The sequence below is a fragment of the Theropithecus gelada genome, chromosome 11, assembly GCF_003255815.1.
Source record: "Theropithecus gelada isolate Dixy chromosome 11, Tgel_1.0, whole genome shotgun sequence".
In the NCBI taxonomy this organism is placed as follows: Eukaryota; Metazoa; Chordata; class Mammalia; order Primates; family Cercopithecidae; genus Theropithecus; species Theropithecus gelada.
Window position 1 is genome coordinate 67,938,716 of NC_037679.1, and position 19,243 is coordinate 67,957,958.

At 45.6% G+C, this 19,243-nt stretch overlaps 1 protein-coding gene and 1 non-coding gene across 2 annotated transcripts in view; both read right to left on the reverse strand.

Moving 5' to 3' along the window:
- SVOP (SV2 related protein) overlaps positions 1-19,243 on the reverse strand; it is a 108,067-nt gene that overhangs the window by 11,817 nt on the left and 77,007 nt on the right. Inside the window, exons 10-12 of the mRNA XM_025402740.1 lie at positions 18,919-18,992; positions 14,779-14,855; positions 2,992-3,099 (exon numbers count right to left, since the gene is read on the reverse strand). Coding sequence (XP_025258525.1) covers positions 2,992-3,099; positions 14,779-14,855; positions 18,919-18,992 — 259 coding nt within the window. The remainder of the gene's footprint in view (positions 1-2,991; positions 3,100-14,778; positions 14,856-18,918; positions 18,993-19,243) is intronic.
- Positions 7,035-7,141, reverse strand: LOC112635619. The gene has a single exon (XR_003121964.1). It is a non-coding gene; the product is annotated as a U6 spliceosomal RNA (small nuclear RNA).

The following is a 19,243-nucleotide window of genomic DNA, read 5'->3' on the forward strand; positions in this document are numbered from 1 at the left end:
GCCTAGGCTGGAGTGCAGTGGCCGGATCTCAGCTCACTGCAAGCTCCGCCTCCCGGGTTCACGCCATTCTCCTGCCTCAGCCTGCTGAGTAGCTGGGACTACAGGCGCCCGCCACCTCGCTCGGCTAATTTTTTGTATTTTTTTAGTAGAGACGGGGTTTCACCATGTTAGCCAGGATGGTCTCGATCTCCTGACCTCGTGATCCGCCTGTCTCGGCCTCCCAAAGTGCTGGGATTACAGGCTTGAGCCACCGCACCCGGCCAAGACTGTGACTTTTATCTTGGTGTTTTCTCTCCCTGGCCCTTCTCATGTATTTGCTTTAATGGAGAAGGCCAACTGGCAAGGAACTGAAGGTAGCCTCTGGCCAACAGCCAGCAAGGAACTGAGGCCCTCAGTGCAAAAACCTTCAAGGAATGGATTCTTGCCAGCAACCACGTGAGTAAGCATGGGAGTGGATCCTGCCCCAACTGAGCTTTCAGATGAAACTACAGACCCTGGGCCAATGCCTTGATTGCAGTCAGTCACATGAAATATGCTGACGTAGAACACCCAGAGAAGCCACAGCAACTGTGAGATCATAAGTGTGCATTGTTTTAAGCCACTACATTTTCAGGATGATTTGTTACCTGGCAATAGAAAACTAACCCAGGCACCATCAGGAGCCTGAATAGTAGCATTCACTGAATCCAGGGAACAGAATGCCTGGGTTCTAGTGCCTCATTTTGCCTTTAACTTGCCATGTGGTCTTGGACTAGTCCCTTACCTTCTCTGAGCCTCATTTTCTTCATCTATAAACGAGCCTAAAAAACAACACATTCTACCTCAGTAGAGGCAGTATAGCATAGTGCTTATTAGTAATAATAATAATTGAATTTAAGCTAAGTATTTTTACATCTTTTTTTTTTTTTTGAGACAGAGCCTTGCTCTGTCACCCAGGCTTGGGTACAGTGGTACGTGAGATATCAGCTTATTGCAATCTCTGCCTCCTGGGTTCAAGCAATTCTTGTGCCTCAGCCTCCTGAGTAGCTGGGACTACAGATGCACGCTATTATGCCCAGCTAACTTTTGTAGTTTTAGTAGAGATGGGGTTTCACCATGTTGGCCAGGCTGCTCTCGAACTCCTGACCTCAGGTGATCTGCCCGCCTTGGCCTCCCAAATCTCCAGGATTACAGGTGTGAGCAACCACACCCAGCCCCATTTTTACATCCATAATCTTGTTTAGTCATCAGAACAATCCTCTAAAATAAATGCTATTAATTTATCAAATAGCATTTTTCCACAGTTATTCAGCCAATGAGAGCCTACTGTGTGTCAGGAACTGTTCTAGGAGGTTGGGACACATCAGTGAACAAAATCAAATAAAACAATACACATAGTAAATAAAGAAAGAAGAATCTGAGTTTCAGAGAGGTGAAATCACAGAAATGGTGACTGCTTCCAGTTACAGAAATGTCACGTAATGTGACTTCCTTAAAGTCACAGAAATGGAGATTGCAAATGCTGAGTTTAACTTCTGAGCCTTGGTTCTCACCTACTAAGCTATGTGGGGAAAGGGTTTTAGAGGAAAGACAGACAGTGTAGTATGGGACTGAAGACTATGAATTCTAGGGTGGGAGCACAGCTCTCAGCGCTGCCTGCTGTGGAGTACTCAGTATCGTAGTTGGGTTTTCCCAGAACCTACCCCTGGGACAAGGATGCCAGTGCAAGGCATCGACTTGGGAAGTAATCCAAGAAAGGACCAGCAGGAGAGTGGGGAAGTAAATTTGGGAAGGGAATGCAACTAACAAAAGGTGGGTACCAAGCAAGTTATTACTGTGGGCAATTGGAGCTGAATTCCACTGAGGGACTCAAAAGCCAGTGTAGAACATGTGCCTTGGAGTTTTCCTGCTGATGGGCAAGAACGCTGGCGTATTTGTCCACCAAATCCCACAGTATCGTTCAAAGGCTGCTCCCAGGTGCTAACTCCTTGGCACTTCCAGCTGCCTTGCCTGCTTTAGATACAGAGACTTCTCATTCCTTCTGAGATAGTCTTCAGGCACATAATCCTGGCAGTTGCAAGTTGCGGGAACAGTTTCTGCTACACTGGGCAAATTATGTCACCACTCTGAGCCTCAGTTTCTGCAGTTGTAAAATGGGAATAACTAAACGACTTCACAAGATTAAATGAGATTGCATCTGTAAGACATTTAACACAGGCCTTGGCATACAATAGGTGCTCAATAAGTACTAGATGTTATTGTAGTTGTAATAATTATTCCTCTTAAAAGAAAAAAGAAGATAGATCACCTTTGCATCACATGCTTGTCTGGATTTTTGACACTCTACTGTTCCTTTCCAGTGTGCCTAGTGTTGGAGGATGATTCTCCATGGGTTTCTCATATCTCTACACATCTTATGAGCAGAGGAACCAGCTGCCCTTTTGGTCTAGGCTACCATGTCAGAGTTGTTTGTATAGCAAACAACCTTGGAAGATACAGATACTGTTTCCCTCTGGAGCAAAGGGCAGGTTTGCTTATTGTCCAATATAATAAAGATGATGTCTCCCTTAGGGAGGTTTCTGGCAGGCCATTATAAAATATTTGGGTTCCCTAAGCTTGGGGTTCCCCAGCTGTGCTGTAAATCCATTGCATGTGTAGCCTCCACCTGGGTCCTTCCTCATCATCCCCGTGGGACTTGGGGGCAACGGAAACAGTCACCAAGGTATTACTCAAGCTGCTTGCTATAATAGTCTTTTGTCTCTGACCCAGAAGTCTCATGTCTTCCACCAGCATGCATGAAACTGGGCAGCTTAACTTGACAGCCTTCAAGTAGGGTAACATCTCAGCCCCTTCACAGTTCTTGACAACTTATAGTTAACAATTGAAAAACAAAGTCCCTCGCTGACTAAAAATGGGATTTTCTTCCAGGTAGAGCAGAGAGAGCCACTGGCTGAACAATTGCCATATTCTCAGGCTTGCCTGACACAGCTTCACCTTGCACAGGTCCCTCACCTGGAAACTCAGAGAGGGTGGTCCACAGTAAGTCCATGTAATCCTCCTCACTCAGGTACTCGCAGGCCAGGCTGCATTTTGCCTCTACTGCCTTCTTACGACTGGAGACTGGGGTTGGGAGACAGAAAGAGAGGGGGAGTCATATACAGAGTCTGGAATCACACCTTCCTGCTCCCCATACCTCCTTCCCTGGGATGATCCAGTTTAAATGCCATAGAAAGAGCCTAGACTCAGAGGCAGACATATTCAGGTTTGAATACCAAGCAGCAGTGCTCCAGCTTCATATCTCTAAGTGTGAGTTTCCTCATAAAACTGGGGCAAATAAAAGCACCATGCAAAGGGATTGAGAGAATGAAAGTGGGCTATGCGTATGAATGTGCTTAGCCCAGAATTGGCACGTAGTAGGCACTTTAGTGGCAGACAGACTCTAGGGTGGCCTCCATGATCCCCACTTCCTGGTAGTCATATTCTTGTGTAATCCCCTCCCCTTGATTGTGTTGGTGGGGCCTGTCACTTGCTTCTAGCCAATTTAGTACAGCAAAGGTGACAGGATGTATGTGATTGCATTCCATAAGACTGAAATGCCCATCATGCAGGACTGTCTCTTATGCTTTTCCTTGATGACTGTGAAGGAGCAAGTGGCCATGTGGGTGGCCTATGTGGTGACAAGGAGCTGAGGGCAGCCTCTAGTTGCTGAGGGCAGCCTCAGCAGCCAGCCAGCAAGAATCTGAGGCTCTCAGTCCTACAACCACAAGGAATTGAATGCTACCAACAACCAACATAGGTGGGGTGGTAGGTCTTTTCACAGTTGAGCTTCCAGATGAGAACCCAGTCATCCAGTCCTGGCTATGCCTTGATTGCAGCCTGGCAAAGGACCCTGCTAAGTTGTGTCCAGACTCCTGACCTATAGAAGCTATGAGATGATAGGTATGTGCTGTCTCAGGTCACTAAGAAACAATACACATTTATCATCTCATAGTTTCTGCACGTCAGGAGTTTGTGGTAATGCTGTTTTGCAGCAACAGATAACTAATACATGCTTGTCACCTGTTCCTGTCCCTCACCATCTACCCCTAACCTTTTTATTGAAAGCGAGTTGGAGTGGAACCCAGTGGCCAAAGAGGTGATGGAAACAAGATCTCATCCCTGGTCCAGGCAGAGTTAATAAAGAAGGATGAATGCTACATTGCTCCCTTCCTGACCTTGCTTTACTCTCAAACTATGGGACTAACCTCCTAAAGATAGAGGTGCAATGGTCTGAAATGTGTCCCTCCAAAATTCATGTTGAAACCTAATCTCCATTGTGTTGGTATTGAGAGGTAGGGACTTTGGGGAAGTGATTAAGTCAAGAAGCCTCTTCCATCATGAATTGGATTAGTGTCCTTATTAAAATGGTTGAAGGGAGCTCCCCAGCTCTTATGCCATCTGAGGACACAGTGTTTGCCCCTTTTATCATGTGAGGATGCCACAAGAAGATGCTGTCTATAAAGCAGAGAGCTCTCACTAGACACTGAATGTAAAGCGCCTTGATCTTGGACTTCCCAGCCCCCAGGACCAACATAAATAAATTTTCATTCTTTCTAAGTCACCCAGTCTAAGGTATTTTGTTATAGCAGTCAAAATTGATTCATACACCCTATCTGAACCAGCCGTTTAACAGGTAAGACTCAGAGAGGGTGAGTGTCCCCCAAAGTTGCTCCACCTATACCTTCCCCATCTCAGGTGTGGCATCTCCATCCTTCCAGTTGCTCAGGCAGAAAGCCCTGGAGGCGTCCTTGACTCTTCTTTTTTTATTAAACCCTATGGACAACTCATCAGCTGTTCAACCTTGAAAATACATTAGAATAGGATTGGCCACATCTCATCACTGCTGAGACAGAGCAGGGACCACATCTCAGGAGGCTTCTGCCCACCCCCACCCCAAACGTGGAAATAAAGGAAAATCTTGAGTCTCTTCAAGGGAAATACCAGGCACATAGCTAGCCTTGAGAAGTAACTGAATAATTTAATAAACAGGAAGGTAAAAATACCTTAAAATAATAGCCACCCAAGGAGGTTAGAGCCACAGATGTTTGGTTCCCTATGGAAACTAAAGATAACAACATATGTCCCTGAGTTGGTTTCAGAAACCCGGAACCCATGAAATGGAAAATGCTGACCACCACTGAGTAGACCTCAGATAAGGGAGAACTGAGGATCCAGCTCTGACCACTGACCTTGATTATAAATCTTTTCCTGAGGGGCCTAGAGAGAGTCACGCCCAAAGGCCAAATCTTAATTCCTTCCTGCTGACCTCAAGTTTTTGAAAAAGCCTCCCTTTTTTTACCAATTACAAATCAAAGAATCTCTAAATCCACCTGTAAGGCCCCCTGATCTTCAAGATATCCCAATTTCAGGGTCCAAACCAAGGTATAGTTTCCATGGATTGACCTATGATTTTGTCTGTAACTTCTACTTTCCTAAAATGTACCCCTGCCTTTAAAAACCCTTGCTTGTAAGCCATCCAGGAGGTGGATCTTCAGTGTGAACTGCCTGTTTCTCCTTGCTTGGCACCCTGCAAATAAACGTCCTCCTTTCTCCCACTGCAAACTTCAGTATAGATGTTTGGCTTTACCGTGCTGGGTGAGCAGACCTAGGTTCGGTTCAGTAATACTGCTGCCATCTTGGTCTGAGTCATCATCAACCATCCTCTCTCATGTGGATTACCAAAATAACCTTCCAACTAGTCTACCTGCTTCTATACTTGTACTCACTTTCTCCCCTGACCTCCCCACCCAGCCATGGTCTATTTCCAACACATCAGTCAAAGGGATCCTTTTTTTTTTTTTTTTTTTTTTTGAGACGGAGTCTCACTGTGTCTCCCAGGCTGGAGTGCAGTGGGCAGATCTCAGCTCACTGCAAGCTCCGCCCCCCGGGTTCACGCCATTCTCCCGCCTCAGCCTCCCAAGTAGCTGGGACTACAGGCGCCCGCTACCGCGCCCGGCTAGTTTTTTGTATTTTTAGTAGAGACGGGGTTTCACCATGTTAGCCAGGATAGTCTCGATCTCCTGACCTTGTGATCCACCCGCCTCGGCCTCCCAAAGTGCTGGGATTACAGGCTTGAGCCACCGCACCCGGCCAAAGGGATCCTTTTTAAACCTAAGTCAAATCACTGTCATTCCACTGCTTAAAACTCTGCAATGACCTCCCATGACACACACAGTAGAAGCCAAGGTCCTTCAAACATCTCTAAGGCCCTATATTATCTGGCAGTCAACACATCCTTGATCCCACCTTCTACTTCTTCCTCTGTTGCTCCACTCACTCTACTCCAGCACACTGGTCTCCTTGCTGTTCCTTCGGCAAGTAAGGCATGCACCTGCCTCAGTATCTTCACACTGGCTGCTCTCTCTTCCTGGATTGCCCTTTATCCCTCCCCATGATGAATGTCCTCACTTCCTTCAAGTATTTCTTTGAATTTCACCTTCTCATTGAGACCATCCTATTTAAAACTTAACTCTAACCACTGCCCCTTTCTCTGCCCTACATTCCTGACCTTTTTTTTTTTTTTTTTTTTTTTGAGACAGGGTCTCACTTTGTCACCCAGGCTGGAGTGCAGTGGCACAATCACTGCTCACTGTAGCCTTGAACTCCTGGGCTCAACCAATCCTCCCACCTCAGTCTTCTGAATAGCTGGGACCACAGGCAAACACCACCAGGCCCAGCTAATTATTGTATTTTTTGTAGAGATGGGGATTTGCCACATTGTCCAGGTTGGTCTCGAACTCCTAGCCTCAAACAATTCTCCCTCCTCAGCCTCCCAGTTGCTGGTGAGCCACCACGCCTGGGCTTGTTGCCATCTTTATGTTCATGAGTGCCCAATGTTTAGCTCCCACTTAAAAGTAAGAACATGTCGTATTTGGTTTTCTGTTCTTGTGTTAATTTGCTTAGGGTAATGGCCTCCAGCTGCCTCCCTGCTGCTGCAAAGGTATGATTTTGTTCTTTTTTGTGGCCGTGTAGTATTTCATGGTGTACAGGTACCATATTTTCTTAATCCAATCCACAAAAATATGGAACGCTTCATGAATTTGCATGCAATCCTTGTGTGGGGTCCATGCTAATTTTCTCTGTATTGTTCTAATTTTAGTATATGTGCTGCTGAAGTGAGCGTGTGTGAAAGACTTTGAAATGGGCAAAAATGTCTTGTAGTTATACCTTTATAGGTTATCTTCACTTGTCATTGTCTTTGAGCTATGCTGTAGAAAAATGATAGTAACGTAAATGATTCTTTTATTAATACATAGAAATGCAAATAGAGCTTGGTGGTGAGGCAATTGGCTACCCTATATATATTGACCAGTTTTGCCTCTAATTGTAAATTCATTTCAGCATTTCTGAGTGCCTGTATATGTATTTGCTTTGACTTCTCCTTTGAACCAGTTGTACCCTCTTATTGGTGTTAGTAGACAATTCTCTTTGGGTCTCTGACATTTCTGCATGTTTTGAGTAGAGGCACTGATTACCTTTGTTCTGGACTATATTTTCAAGGATATTTGTTTAGCAAACAGCGTTGGAAGAAAGAGAATGTCTCCCTTTGGCACAAAGAGTAGTTTGCTTATGGCTTTCAAAGATAGATTGTCTCTCTCTGGAGCAAAGGACAGACATGCTTACTGTCTAGTATAAAAGATTGGGGTTCTCTAAGCTTAGGGTTCTTCTCTTGTTACACAACTCAATACTTTTGTAGGTATTCCCTGCCCCTCTTCGTGTTACCCTGGGGGATTGGGGGCTTAAGGAACAGGTGTAGGGAAATGCTGATACCCTGGCTACTGCAATTGCTATGAGTAATATGGTCCTTTGTCTCTGACCTGGGAGTGTTGTGTCTTCTGCTAGCACCTGTGGGAACTGTGAAAGGCTAACTAGTCAGCTTGCAAATAGGTCAAACTCAGACTTTTAGTAATTTTAATTGATTCATTTATTAATTAATGAGTTAATTGAAATCTTTGTCATGTATTAATTTTGTATTTGTATGAGAGGCATGATTTTACCTTTCATTTAGAATTTTTCATTTAACTCATCTATCACCTTGTAATATACTATATAATTTCTCATTATGCTATTGTCTCCCCTTCCACCCAAATATAAGCCCACAGGACAGAAATATTTGTCTTTTATTATTAGAATTCACTGACGTATTCTAATGACAAAGACTCTCTGTCTTTTTTTTTTTTTTTTGAGAGAGGGTCTCACTCTGTTGCCCAGGCTGGAGCAGGATTGTGCAGTGGCACAATTTTTGCTCACTGCAACCCTCCACCCCTGCAGGCTCAAGTGATCCTCCCACTTTAGCTTCCTGAGTAGCTGGGACCACAGGCACATGTCACCACTTCGTCAGGCTACTTTTTTGTATTTTTTATAGGGATGGGGTCTTATCATGTTGCCCAGGCCAGTCTTGAACTCCTGAGCTCAAGTGAGTCACCTGCCTCGGCCTCCCAAAGTGCTGGGATTAAAGGCATGAGCCACCATGCTCAGCTGACAAAAACTCTTTTTCTGAGAGAGACAGTCTCACACTGTCGCCCAGGTTGGAGAGCAGTGGTGCAATCTCGGCTCACTGCAACCTCCGCCTCCTGGCTAGAAGCAGTTCTCCTGCCTCGGCCTCCCAAGTAGCTGGAATTACAGGCACACGCCACCGAGCCTGGCTACTTTTTGTATTTTAGTGGAGATGGGTTTTACCATTTTGGCCAGGCTAGTCTCGAACTCCTGACCTCAAGTGGGCCGGGCTGGTCTCAAACTCCTGACCTCAAGTGGTCCACCTGCTTCGGCCTCCCAAAGTGCTGGGATTACAGGTGTGAACCACCGGGCGCAGCCAAACCCCGCACCCTCCCCCTGCCCCCGCCGCCCTTTTAACCAAACTTTTGTCAGGCTCCTCTGAGTCTTTTAAAAAATTCATCCTCACCCTTGGACTCTATCTAGTTTTGACAAGATACTGCTGAATCAGTCTAGCGAAAATGCACACCTTTGATATTTTTGATCCAATTCCTCACCCCCCACCCTTGATATTTTATCACCCTGGCCTGTGATGGGGTTCAGGACACGCCAACCCCCAAATGTAGCACCTTGGCATATTGAATATTTTAATCCAAAATAATTGGAGAAACAGCATGTGGAGAAGGGGCCTCTCACCTTCCTTTGCCCCTCACCCCTGAAGCAGGTCATAAAACCCAGACGGATTTTCTGGCTTTTTTTTTTTTTTTGAGACAGAGTCTCACTCTGTCACCCAGGCTGGAGTGCAGAGGTGCAATCTCGTCTCACTGCAACCTCCGCTTCTCAGGCTCAAGCGATCCTCCAGTTCAGCCTCCCAAGTAGCTGGGACCACAGATGAATGCCACCATGCTCAGCTCAGTTTTTGTAGTTTTGATAGAGACAGGGTTTCAATATGTTGCCCAGGCTGGTCTCGAACTCCTGAGTTCAAGAAATCTGCCCACCTCAGCCTCTCAGAGTGCTGGGATTACAGGCATGAGCCATCATGCGCAGCAATTTTATGACTTTGTTTCGAAGCAGATCATAAAACCTTCAGGTGAGAGGTGCCCTGCCTATACCCAGAGAAGAAGAACACCCTTATCTCCAAAGACACACAGACAGAAAAGAATCTGAACAGGGCTTGCTGACTTTCCCCCAGTTTGTTACCACTAGGTCACACTCTTCATCCTGTCATATTTCTCTACGACTCTCCACTGCTCATCAAATCTAGCACAAAAATACTCAGGCTTAACCATTTCTCCAGGTCTTCATTTCTTTATGAAGGCTCCTATGCCACATCAAACTTAGATGAAATACGTTCGTATGCTTTTCTTAATCTGTCTTTCGTTATACAGGCCTCAGTCATAAAACCAGGATGAATAGAAGGAAAGATATGCTTCCTCCCCATACTTGCCTTTAGCAATAAACCTATTTATTTATTTATTTATTTATATTTTTAGAGACAGAACCTCGCTCTGTTGCCCAGGCTGGAATGCAGTAGTGTGATCAGAGCTCACTGCAGCTTTGACTTACCCGGGCCCAGGCGACTCGCCTGCCTCAGCCTCCTAAGTAGCTGGGACCACAGGCATGCTAATTTTTTCTACATTTTGTAGAGATGGGGTCTCACTATGTTGCCCAGGCTGGTCTCGAACTTCTGAGTATAAGCAATCCTCCCCCTTTTGCCTCCCAAAGTGCTGGAATTACAGGTGTGAGCCCGGCCCAGCAATAATCCTATCAAGTCAGTTTAACCAGAAACCATCTTATCCTTGACATTTCCTCTTAGTAATTTTCCATTTTCCATCTCACTCCCCCACCCTGCTCTCTGGCTATAAATCCCCACTTTGAATACTTGTGTATACAGAAAGGAGCCCAGTTCTATACTGAGGTCATCTTCTCCTATTGCAATTGTTACTAAATGACATTTTCCTTCACTTCTGTCCAGCTCTGGCTTTCTTGGACACTGACACATAGACCAGTACCTGGCATGTAGAAAATACATACTAAGTAAATGACTTGCCCAAAGTGACACAGGTACCTGGTGCTGGAACCCAGGTCTCCTAATTTCCAGCTGTGGGCTTGTTCTATAGTTTTACTTTCCTGCCCAGGTATAAGAGAGAGCTTTTCAACAGGGGTCAGCAAACTCTGGCTGAATCTGGTCCCTTGCCTGTTTTGCCTGACCTATGTGCTAAAAATGTTTTTTTCAAATGATTTTTAGAAATTAAAAGAAGAAGAAATAATGAGGCATAAAAATGACACAAAATTCAAATTTGCGTGGAAACACAAGCAATGCTTGTTCATTTATATTTTTAAGAGAAAGACCTTGGATAAATTAAATGTAACAGAGTTTAATTGAACAAAGAGTAAATCATGAATCAGGCATCCCCCAAGCCAGAATAGGGTCAGAGACAGACTGTTGCTGCCAAGTGTTCAAAGGTTTATGGACAGAAACAGGAAAGTGACAGAAAATGGAAGTGAGATACAGAAACTGCTGGACTGGTTACAGCTCAGTGTTTGCCTCATTTGAATAGAGTTTTGAACAGTTTTTTTTTTTTTTTTTTTTTTGAGACGGAGTCTTGCTCTGCCGCCCAGGCTGGAGTACAGTGGCCGGATCTCAGCTCACTGCAAGCTCCGCCTCCCGGGTTCACGCCATTCTCCTGCCTCAGCCTCCCGAGTAGCTGGGACTACAGGCGCCTGCCACCTCGCCCGGCTAGTTTTTTGTATTTTTAGTAGAGACGGGGTTTCACCGTGTTAGCCAGGATGGTCTCGATCTCCTGACCTCGTGATCCGCCCATCTCGGCCTCCCAAAGTGCTGGGATTACAGGCTTGAGCCACCGCGCCCGGCCCTTTTTTTTTTTTTTTTTTTTTAAGACAGAACCTCGCTCTGTTGCCCAGGCTGGAGTGCAGTGGCGCCATCTCAGCTCACTGCGCCCTCTGCCTCCCCAGTCAAGCAATTCTGCCTCAGCTTCCCGAGTAGCTGGGATTATAGGCACGTGCCACCACGCTCCAGTAAGTTTTGTATTTTTAGTAGAGATGGGGTTTCGCCATATTGGCGAGGCTGGTCTTGAACTCCTGACCTCAGGTGATCCTCCCACCTCGGCTCCCAAAGTCCTGGGATTACAGGCATGAGCCACCATGCCTGGCCAGTTGACTGCTTTTGAGGGGCGGAAATCAGCAACTGGCACAAGTGTAGACTACGGTCTGTTCACACATCCGTTAGGTTACCGTTCACTATGAATGGAGAAACCTTTAGACTGAACTTAAAATATGCAAGGAGGCAGCTTTAGGTTAGACGTAATTTAACAATATACCGTCCACCGTTGTCTGCTACAAGCAACAGAGTTGTGTGGCCTGCAAAGCCTAAAATATTTACTACCTGACCTTTTATAGAAAAAGGTTGCTAACCCCCGTTTCACGACATTCCCCTGAATCCTTAGTTTAAGCACTAGGATGCTTAGCTTAAGCATTCTGCTCTTAAGAGATGCAATCTGTGCTCAATCAATACCAAACCCTATGATTGACTCTACAATCAAAGCACATCAGCAAACATTTAACATAGACTCTCCCACAATCCCGCAGCGAGATGGGACTCCACTACCTCACTCAATCCTTACACCAATAAACAAAACTATTCGCTATGATTGTAGAGGCCTAATATAAAAGATAATTGGGCAAACCCCGAACACAAGCAGGAACTTGATTCTTTTATCCTCTAACCTGAGTTCAATGCTGAGAATTTAGTGTTATCTTAAAAGTCAGAATGGCTTAAAAGCACAGGCATGAAAAAGCATATAGACTTTCCTTTGCGTTTGTTTCTTTTTGTCCAGTGGTTCCCACCTCCAGCTGCACAATAGAATCACCTGGGAGCTTTTAAAACTCACTAATGCTTGGGCTCCACCTGCCCTCCCAAGTCCTGATTAAATGGGTCTGGGCATTGTTTAAAAGCTTCCCGGGTGAGTCTGTTATGTGGCCATGGTGGAGAGCCAACTTGGTCCTCAAACTTAATGTGCACATTAGAATTATTGCACAGGATCACATTCATAAAGCTCTGAGTCCTGTACTTCGTGAGGGCTCTTTAGGGGATTTGAGAAGAAAATTTTATTTATTTATTTTTATTTTTTACACACAGAGTCTCACTCTGTCACCCAGGCTGGATTGCCGAGGCTCAATCATGGCTCACTGCAGCCTGGAACTCCTGGGCTCAGGAAATCCTTCTGCCTCAGCCTCCCAACTAGTAGCTAGGACTACAGGCGCACACCACCATACCCAGCTAATTTTTAAAATTTTTTGTAGAGACAGGGTCTTGCCATGTTGTCCAGGCTGTTCTTGAACTCCTGGCCTCAAGTGATCCTCCTGCCTCTGCCTCCCAAACCACTAGGATTATGGGTGTGAGACACCATACCCAGCCATAATTTTAACCTACATTAAATTTTCACCTTAAAATACTATTAGGCCCAGGAGGTCAAGGCTACAGTGAGCTATGTTCACACTACTGCTCTCCAGCCTGGGTAACAAAGCAAGACCTTGTCTCGAAAAAAAAAAAAAAGAAAAAGAAATGCTATTAGAAAAAGTTAACTGAGAGGCCATTAGTCTGAGACAGCGCCAATGTTGTGGGGTCCTAGGTGAGCAAACTGAAATCAGCTAAGAATAACTTAACTGCAAACCAAAAATGAAATCCTAAGCTCCCAATCTGCTGAACGGATCCCTTCTTGGCCAATTGGGCCCCAGAGAAACCTGAAAAGCTGAATTCCGGCCATAATGGGAAGGAGGTTCAGACATACCTCCTTCTTATACCCCCTCCCTTTTAGGGTTTAGGCACAACTGACCAGCATTAACATTAAAACAAAGACCGTAAGACCAACAAAACAGACTCTTCGTGGCAATCAGATACCAAAGTCCAGCTTGACTCTAGTAGAACATCACTCGACAGACAGCAGACCCTGAAGGAAATCAAAATATTTTACTCCCAAACATATTTCTTCTTTTTTTTTTTTTTTAAATGGAATCTCACTCTGTCACCCAGGCTGGAGTGCAGTGGTACGATCTCTGCTCACTGCAACCTCCACCTCCTGAGTCCAAGCAATTCTCCTGCCTCAGCCTCCTCAGTAGCTGGGATTACAGACACATACCACCACACCCAGCTAATTTTTGTATTTTTAGTGTAGACGGGGTTTTGTCATGTTGGCCAGGCTGGTCTCGAACTCCTGGCCTCAGGTAATCTGCCTGCCTCGGCCTCCTAAAGTGCGGAGACTACAGGCATGAGCCACCGCGCTTGGCCTGCAACTTTTCAGCCTCTTTTCTATGAATAAATAAATAGATAAATTTAACTAACATGCTATTTCTTTTTGCACCTGTAGTCCCAGCTACCTGGGGGGATAAGGTATGAGGATCTCTTGAGCCCAGGAGGTGGAGGCTGCAGTGAGCCATGATTGTGCCACTGCACTCCAGCCTGGGTGAAAGAATGAGACCCTGTCTCAATAATAATAATAATAATAATAATAATAGGCCAGGCACAGTTGCTCACACCTGTAATCCCAGCACTTTGGAAGGCCGAGGCAGGCAGATTATCTGAGGTCAGGAGTTTGAGACCTGCGTGGCCAACATTGCGAAACCTCATCTCTACTAAAAAAAATACAAAAATTAGCCAGGCATGATGGTGCCACCTGTAATCCCAGCTACTTGGGGGGCTGAGGCAGGAGGATTGCTTGAACCCAGGAAGCAGAGGCTGCAGTGAGCCGAGATCGAGCCACTGCACTCCAGCCTGGGCAACAGAGTGAGACTCCATCAAAAATAAAAAATAAAATAATACTAACCATAAATAAAATAATAATAATTTTAAAAAGGAGGATTCACAGCAACCCATGTGAAGGGGCCTAGTTTACTTGAGCTGGCGGACAAGAAAATCTGTTCTGTTTTAATCCTATAAGGAAAGTCACTTTGAAACTACTCATCTGCTTTTTCTTCCCTGTTTCTGTTTTCTTCAGCTCTTTTCTACTGATTCATGAATCGCTGTCTGCTCAAACTCTTCAAAATTGCCTCTGTTTTTCTTTAATGTGCCTTGGTTTATCTTTTAACAGTGCGAACTTCAGAGCCCAAACCCTGACGTAGATGTGGCTCCGTTAAGGTTCGCTCCATTGCGATGACTGTCCAGGTTTCTACAGAGTGTCTTGGAACCACAGAAGTAGTAGAAGGCCAAGTCCCTTTAAGGGCAGAGCCTGGAGTGGGAGTGTGTGCACGACTGTGTATGTGCCGAGGGTGTGGGAGTAGTTAGCTGGCAAAGACAACCAAGATACTCACTGCTGCAGACATCTCCTGCCTGGAAGAGTTCTGTGGTGAGTAGAACTAACCCGTAGTAAGAGAATGCATTGGAAAACCTGCCAGGAGAAAGCAAGAACGGTAAAGAAATGATCAGAGGAATGCAAGTCCCCTTTCCCTACCCCCTTGGGAAGGGCCAATGTCTACAGCAGCAGGAACCAGTCTTTGGGCAGCACTGGGATTTTGGGGACTTCACTGGGGACCTTGAGCAAGAAGATGGCAGGTAAAAAAGCATCATGATATGATCAAAGGGAAGTGATCCTGTGTCCTCTGAAAGGCCAAGAACTGTCAGAGGCGTTTGAACCAGAGCACCTCCATCTTGAATAGGGGTTGGGTAAATGAAGGCTGAGACCTACTGGGCTGCATTCCCAGATGGCTGGGCATTCTAAGTCACAGGATAAGATAGGAGTCAGCCAAGATACGGATCATACAGACCTTGCTGATAAAGCAGGTTGCAGTAAAGCAGCCAGCTGTGAACCCACCAAAACCAAGATGGTGATGAGAGTGACCTCTGGTCGTCCTCACTGCTACACTCCCACCAGTGCCATGACAGTTTACAAATGCCATGGCAACCGCAGGAAGTTACCCTATATGGTCTAAAAAGGGAAGGCATGAATAACCCACCTCTTGTTTAGCATATCATCAAGAAATAAACATAAAAATGGGTAACCAGGAGCCCTGGGGGCTGCTCTGCCTATGGAGTAGTCGTTCTTTTATTCCTTTACTTTCTTTTTTTTTTTTTTTTTTTTTTGTTTTTTGTTTTTTTTTGAGGCGGAGTCTGGCTCTGTCGCCCAGGCTGGAGTGCAGTGGCCAGATCTCAGCTCACTGCAAGCTCCGCCTCCCGGGTTTACGCCGTTCTCCTGCCTCAGCCTCCGGAGTAGCTGGGACTACAGGCACCCGCCACCTCACCCGGCTAGTTTTTTTTTTTTTTTTTTGTATTTCTTAGTAGAGATGGGGTTTCACAGTGTTAGCCAGGATGGTCTCGATCTCCTGACCTCGTGATCCACCCGTCTCGGCCTCCCAAAGTGCTGGGATTACAGGCTTGAGCCACCGCGCCCGGCCTATTCCTTTACTTTCTTAATAAACTTGCTTTCACATTACTCTATGGACTGGTCTTGAATTATTTCTTGCACGAAATACAAAAACCCTCTCTTGGGATCTGAAGTGGGGCACCTTTCTGGCAACAGAACTATACTATACCAGAGACACAACACCTCCAAGACTGTCTACCCAACCAGCAATAGGGGGAAAATGGGACCCACCTCTGGAAGAAAACAGTCCCATTACCATCTTTTAGGGCTCTGGGTTAAGTGTGTCAACTTGGACATGTGATTTTTGAATTTCAGAGCAGAATGACACCATTTATTAACTCCTGGCTGACCCAGGAACTAGAATACTCAAGTTTGCAAGACCAGAATATTCTCTTCCAGTAGAATAGTTATAATGAAAACTCAGTCATAATCAGAAGCCAGTGATGCATTTCCTTAGGTTACAATGTGTGCAAGCAAATTTAGTGACTTTCATAATGCACTAAAATTAGTCTCTAATTAATTGCTTCAGTATTCAAGGAGCGTTGGCCCAACCAAATTACATGTGCTCAAAGGTGGGTATTCTCAGCTCTGACCCCCACCATCCTTTAAAAAAATTCTGCAGGCTCGCTGAGTTGATTGGGCTCTCAGGAATTCGGGGCAGAGCTAGAGGCTGTTCTGTATATTATCAAAGCTTTTTTCTCCTCTTCCCTGTAATTGACCACCTCGAGGACACTTCCCCATTAATTAGCACCTTTGCTAAATGGTGAACGGAAAAATGAGAACTGGTTAAAAAAGAACATTAAAGCCTTAGGCCAAGTTTGTTCACTGTTAATGCTATGTACATGAATTGGCGCAAAGAGACTTGAAAGATGACTGCAGCTCCAATTCACTGTGGAGTTTAAGGTGATTACACTCTCCAAATACTACCCCCAACCCACACCTTCCGTTTCCAGCGCCCTTCCACGGGTGTTATTTAAGAAAAGGTCCAACAGGACCTTAAAAGAATGCCCTTGTTGACCAAATCAGTGGTTCCCAAAATATGTACCACATGCCACCCCTGTAGTACCCAAGGGGCAATATGGGCTACAGGGAAGACACTGACATAGTATAAATACACACACACACACACAAAGACACACACACACATATACACACATATACACACATAAACACAGACACACACAGACACACACCCATACATACACACATACACACACGCACACACACACATACACACACAAACACACACAGACACATACACACACACAGCACACACATACACACACGCACACACACACACAGACACATACACATACACACACACAAACACACACGCACGCATACACACAGACACACACACATATACACACACATAAACACAGACACACAAGACACACACACATACATACACACACGCACACATACACATACACACACAAACACACACACAGACACATACACACACACAAACACACACAGACACACATACACATACACGCACACACACATGCACACACACAGACACACACTACAAACACACACAGACACACAAACACAAGCAGACACACATGCAGACACACACACAGGCACACAGACACAGACACACACAGACACACACACAGACACACAGACACACAGACACCCACAGACACACACACGCACATACACACACGCACACAAACACACACACAGACACACACATGCACAGACACACATACACACACACACGCACATACACACACGTACACAGACACACACGCACACACACACACGCACACACACATACACACACACAACACACACACGTATTTTTGAGACAGAGTCTCGCTCTGTTGCCCAGGCTGGAGTGCAGTGGTGCAATGTCAGCTCACTGCAGCTTCTGTCTCTCGGGTTCAAGCGGTTCTCATCCCTCAGCCTCCCAAGTAGCTGGGACTACAGTGCCCACCACCACGCCGCCCGGCTAATTTTTGTATTTTAGTAGAGATAGGGTTATGCCATGTTGGTCAGGCTGGTCTCGAACTCCTGACCTCAGGTGATCCACCTGCCTCAGCCTCCCACAGTGCTGGGATTACAGGCATGAGCCACCACACTGGCCCACATAGCAGAAATATTCAATCGTATTGTGAAAGAAAAATTCCCTTTTAAGTTTACTTACAATTCTTTCAATCATTTTAAATTATACCCCAGTCTCACTTACGTGCTAATGAGTCCTTAACACCTCCCCTTTCCTGTCTCTTTTTTGTTTTTGTTTTGAGACAGGATCTCACTCTCTTGCCTAGGCTGGAGTACAGTGGCATGATCACAGCTCATTGCAGCCTCGACCTCCTGGGCTAAAGTGATCCTCCCACCGCAGCCTCCTGAGTAGCTGGGACCACAGGTGCATACCTCCACACCCAGCTAACTTAAACATTTTTTGTAGAGATAGGGTTTTACTACGTTGCCCAAGCTGGGCTCAAACTCCTGGCCTCAGAGATCTTCCCACCTCAGCCTTACCAAAGTGTTGGGATTACGGGCATGAGCCACCGTGTCCAGCCAGCCTTTTTAGCTCTTAAATACAGAGGCTCATTGCCTCTGCAAACCATCGGTCTAGTTACTTTTTCTGGTATTTCTCTTTAAGAGTGCCTTCTATCTGTGACTTGCAATTAAGGTGTTTTAAAGTAGAGTTATGGCCTTGTTCGGTGGCTTACACCTGTAATCCCAGAATTTGGGGAGGCTGAGGAGGGAGGATTGCTTCAGTTCAGGAGTTCAAGGCTGCAGTAAGCTAGGATTGCGCCACTGCACACCAGCCTGAGCGGTGGAGCAAGGAGACTCTGTCTCAAAAATAAAAAATACAATAAAATCGAGTTATAAAGTTTCTTTTTAAAAGGTACTTGACTACAAGCATCAAGTTAAAGAAAAAGATTAAGGAAATAATAGTACGTACAGATGATAACCCGGATATGATGGGAATCAGGAGGATGATGTTCAAACTACTGAAATTTGCAAATGTTGCCTGAAATCAAAGTGCTGTCTGTCCATTGCATTAAAACAAAACCCAAAACAGGGCACAGGGAGCGGAAAGGGGTCAAAGTGGTCAACAAACAGCTCTTACCATATAAACCACAGCAACAAAGTTGTCCATCTAAAATGGGGTGTGAAAAGGTCCCTCATTTTGCCTCGGTCTTCCTGTTTCAAAACAAGGACATAGTGTTTATTATCTCCCCTACAGGTGCATGAGAGATGGGCTGGTGGCCTGAGACTAGTGCACACCCAGGCTGGGAGGGAGGTTTCTGGTAAATAGGACACTGGAGCCCTGATAACCCAGGTCTCAAATCTACAGGATGCAGCCTCCCAGCCCCTCCAGCCAGAACCCAACCGTGTCCAGGGGCATGATACACAGGACGGATCTCATGCCCTCCAACCTGGAAACCGGGACT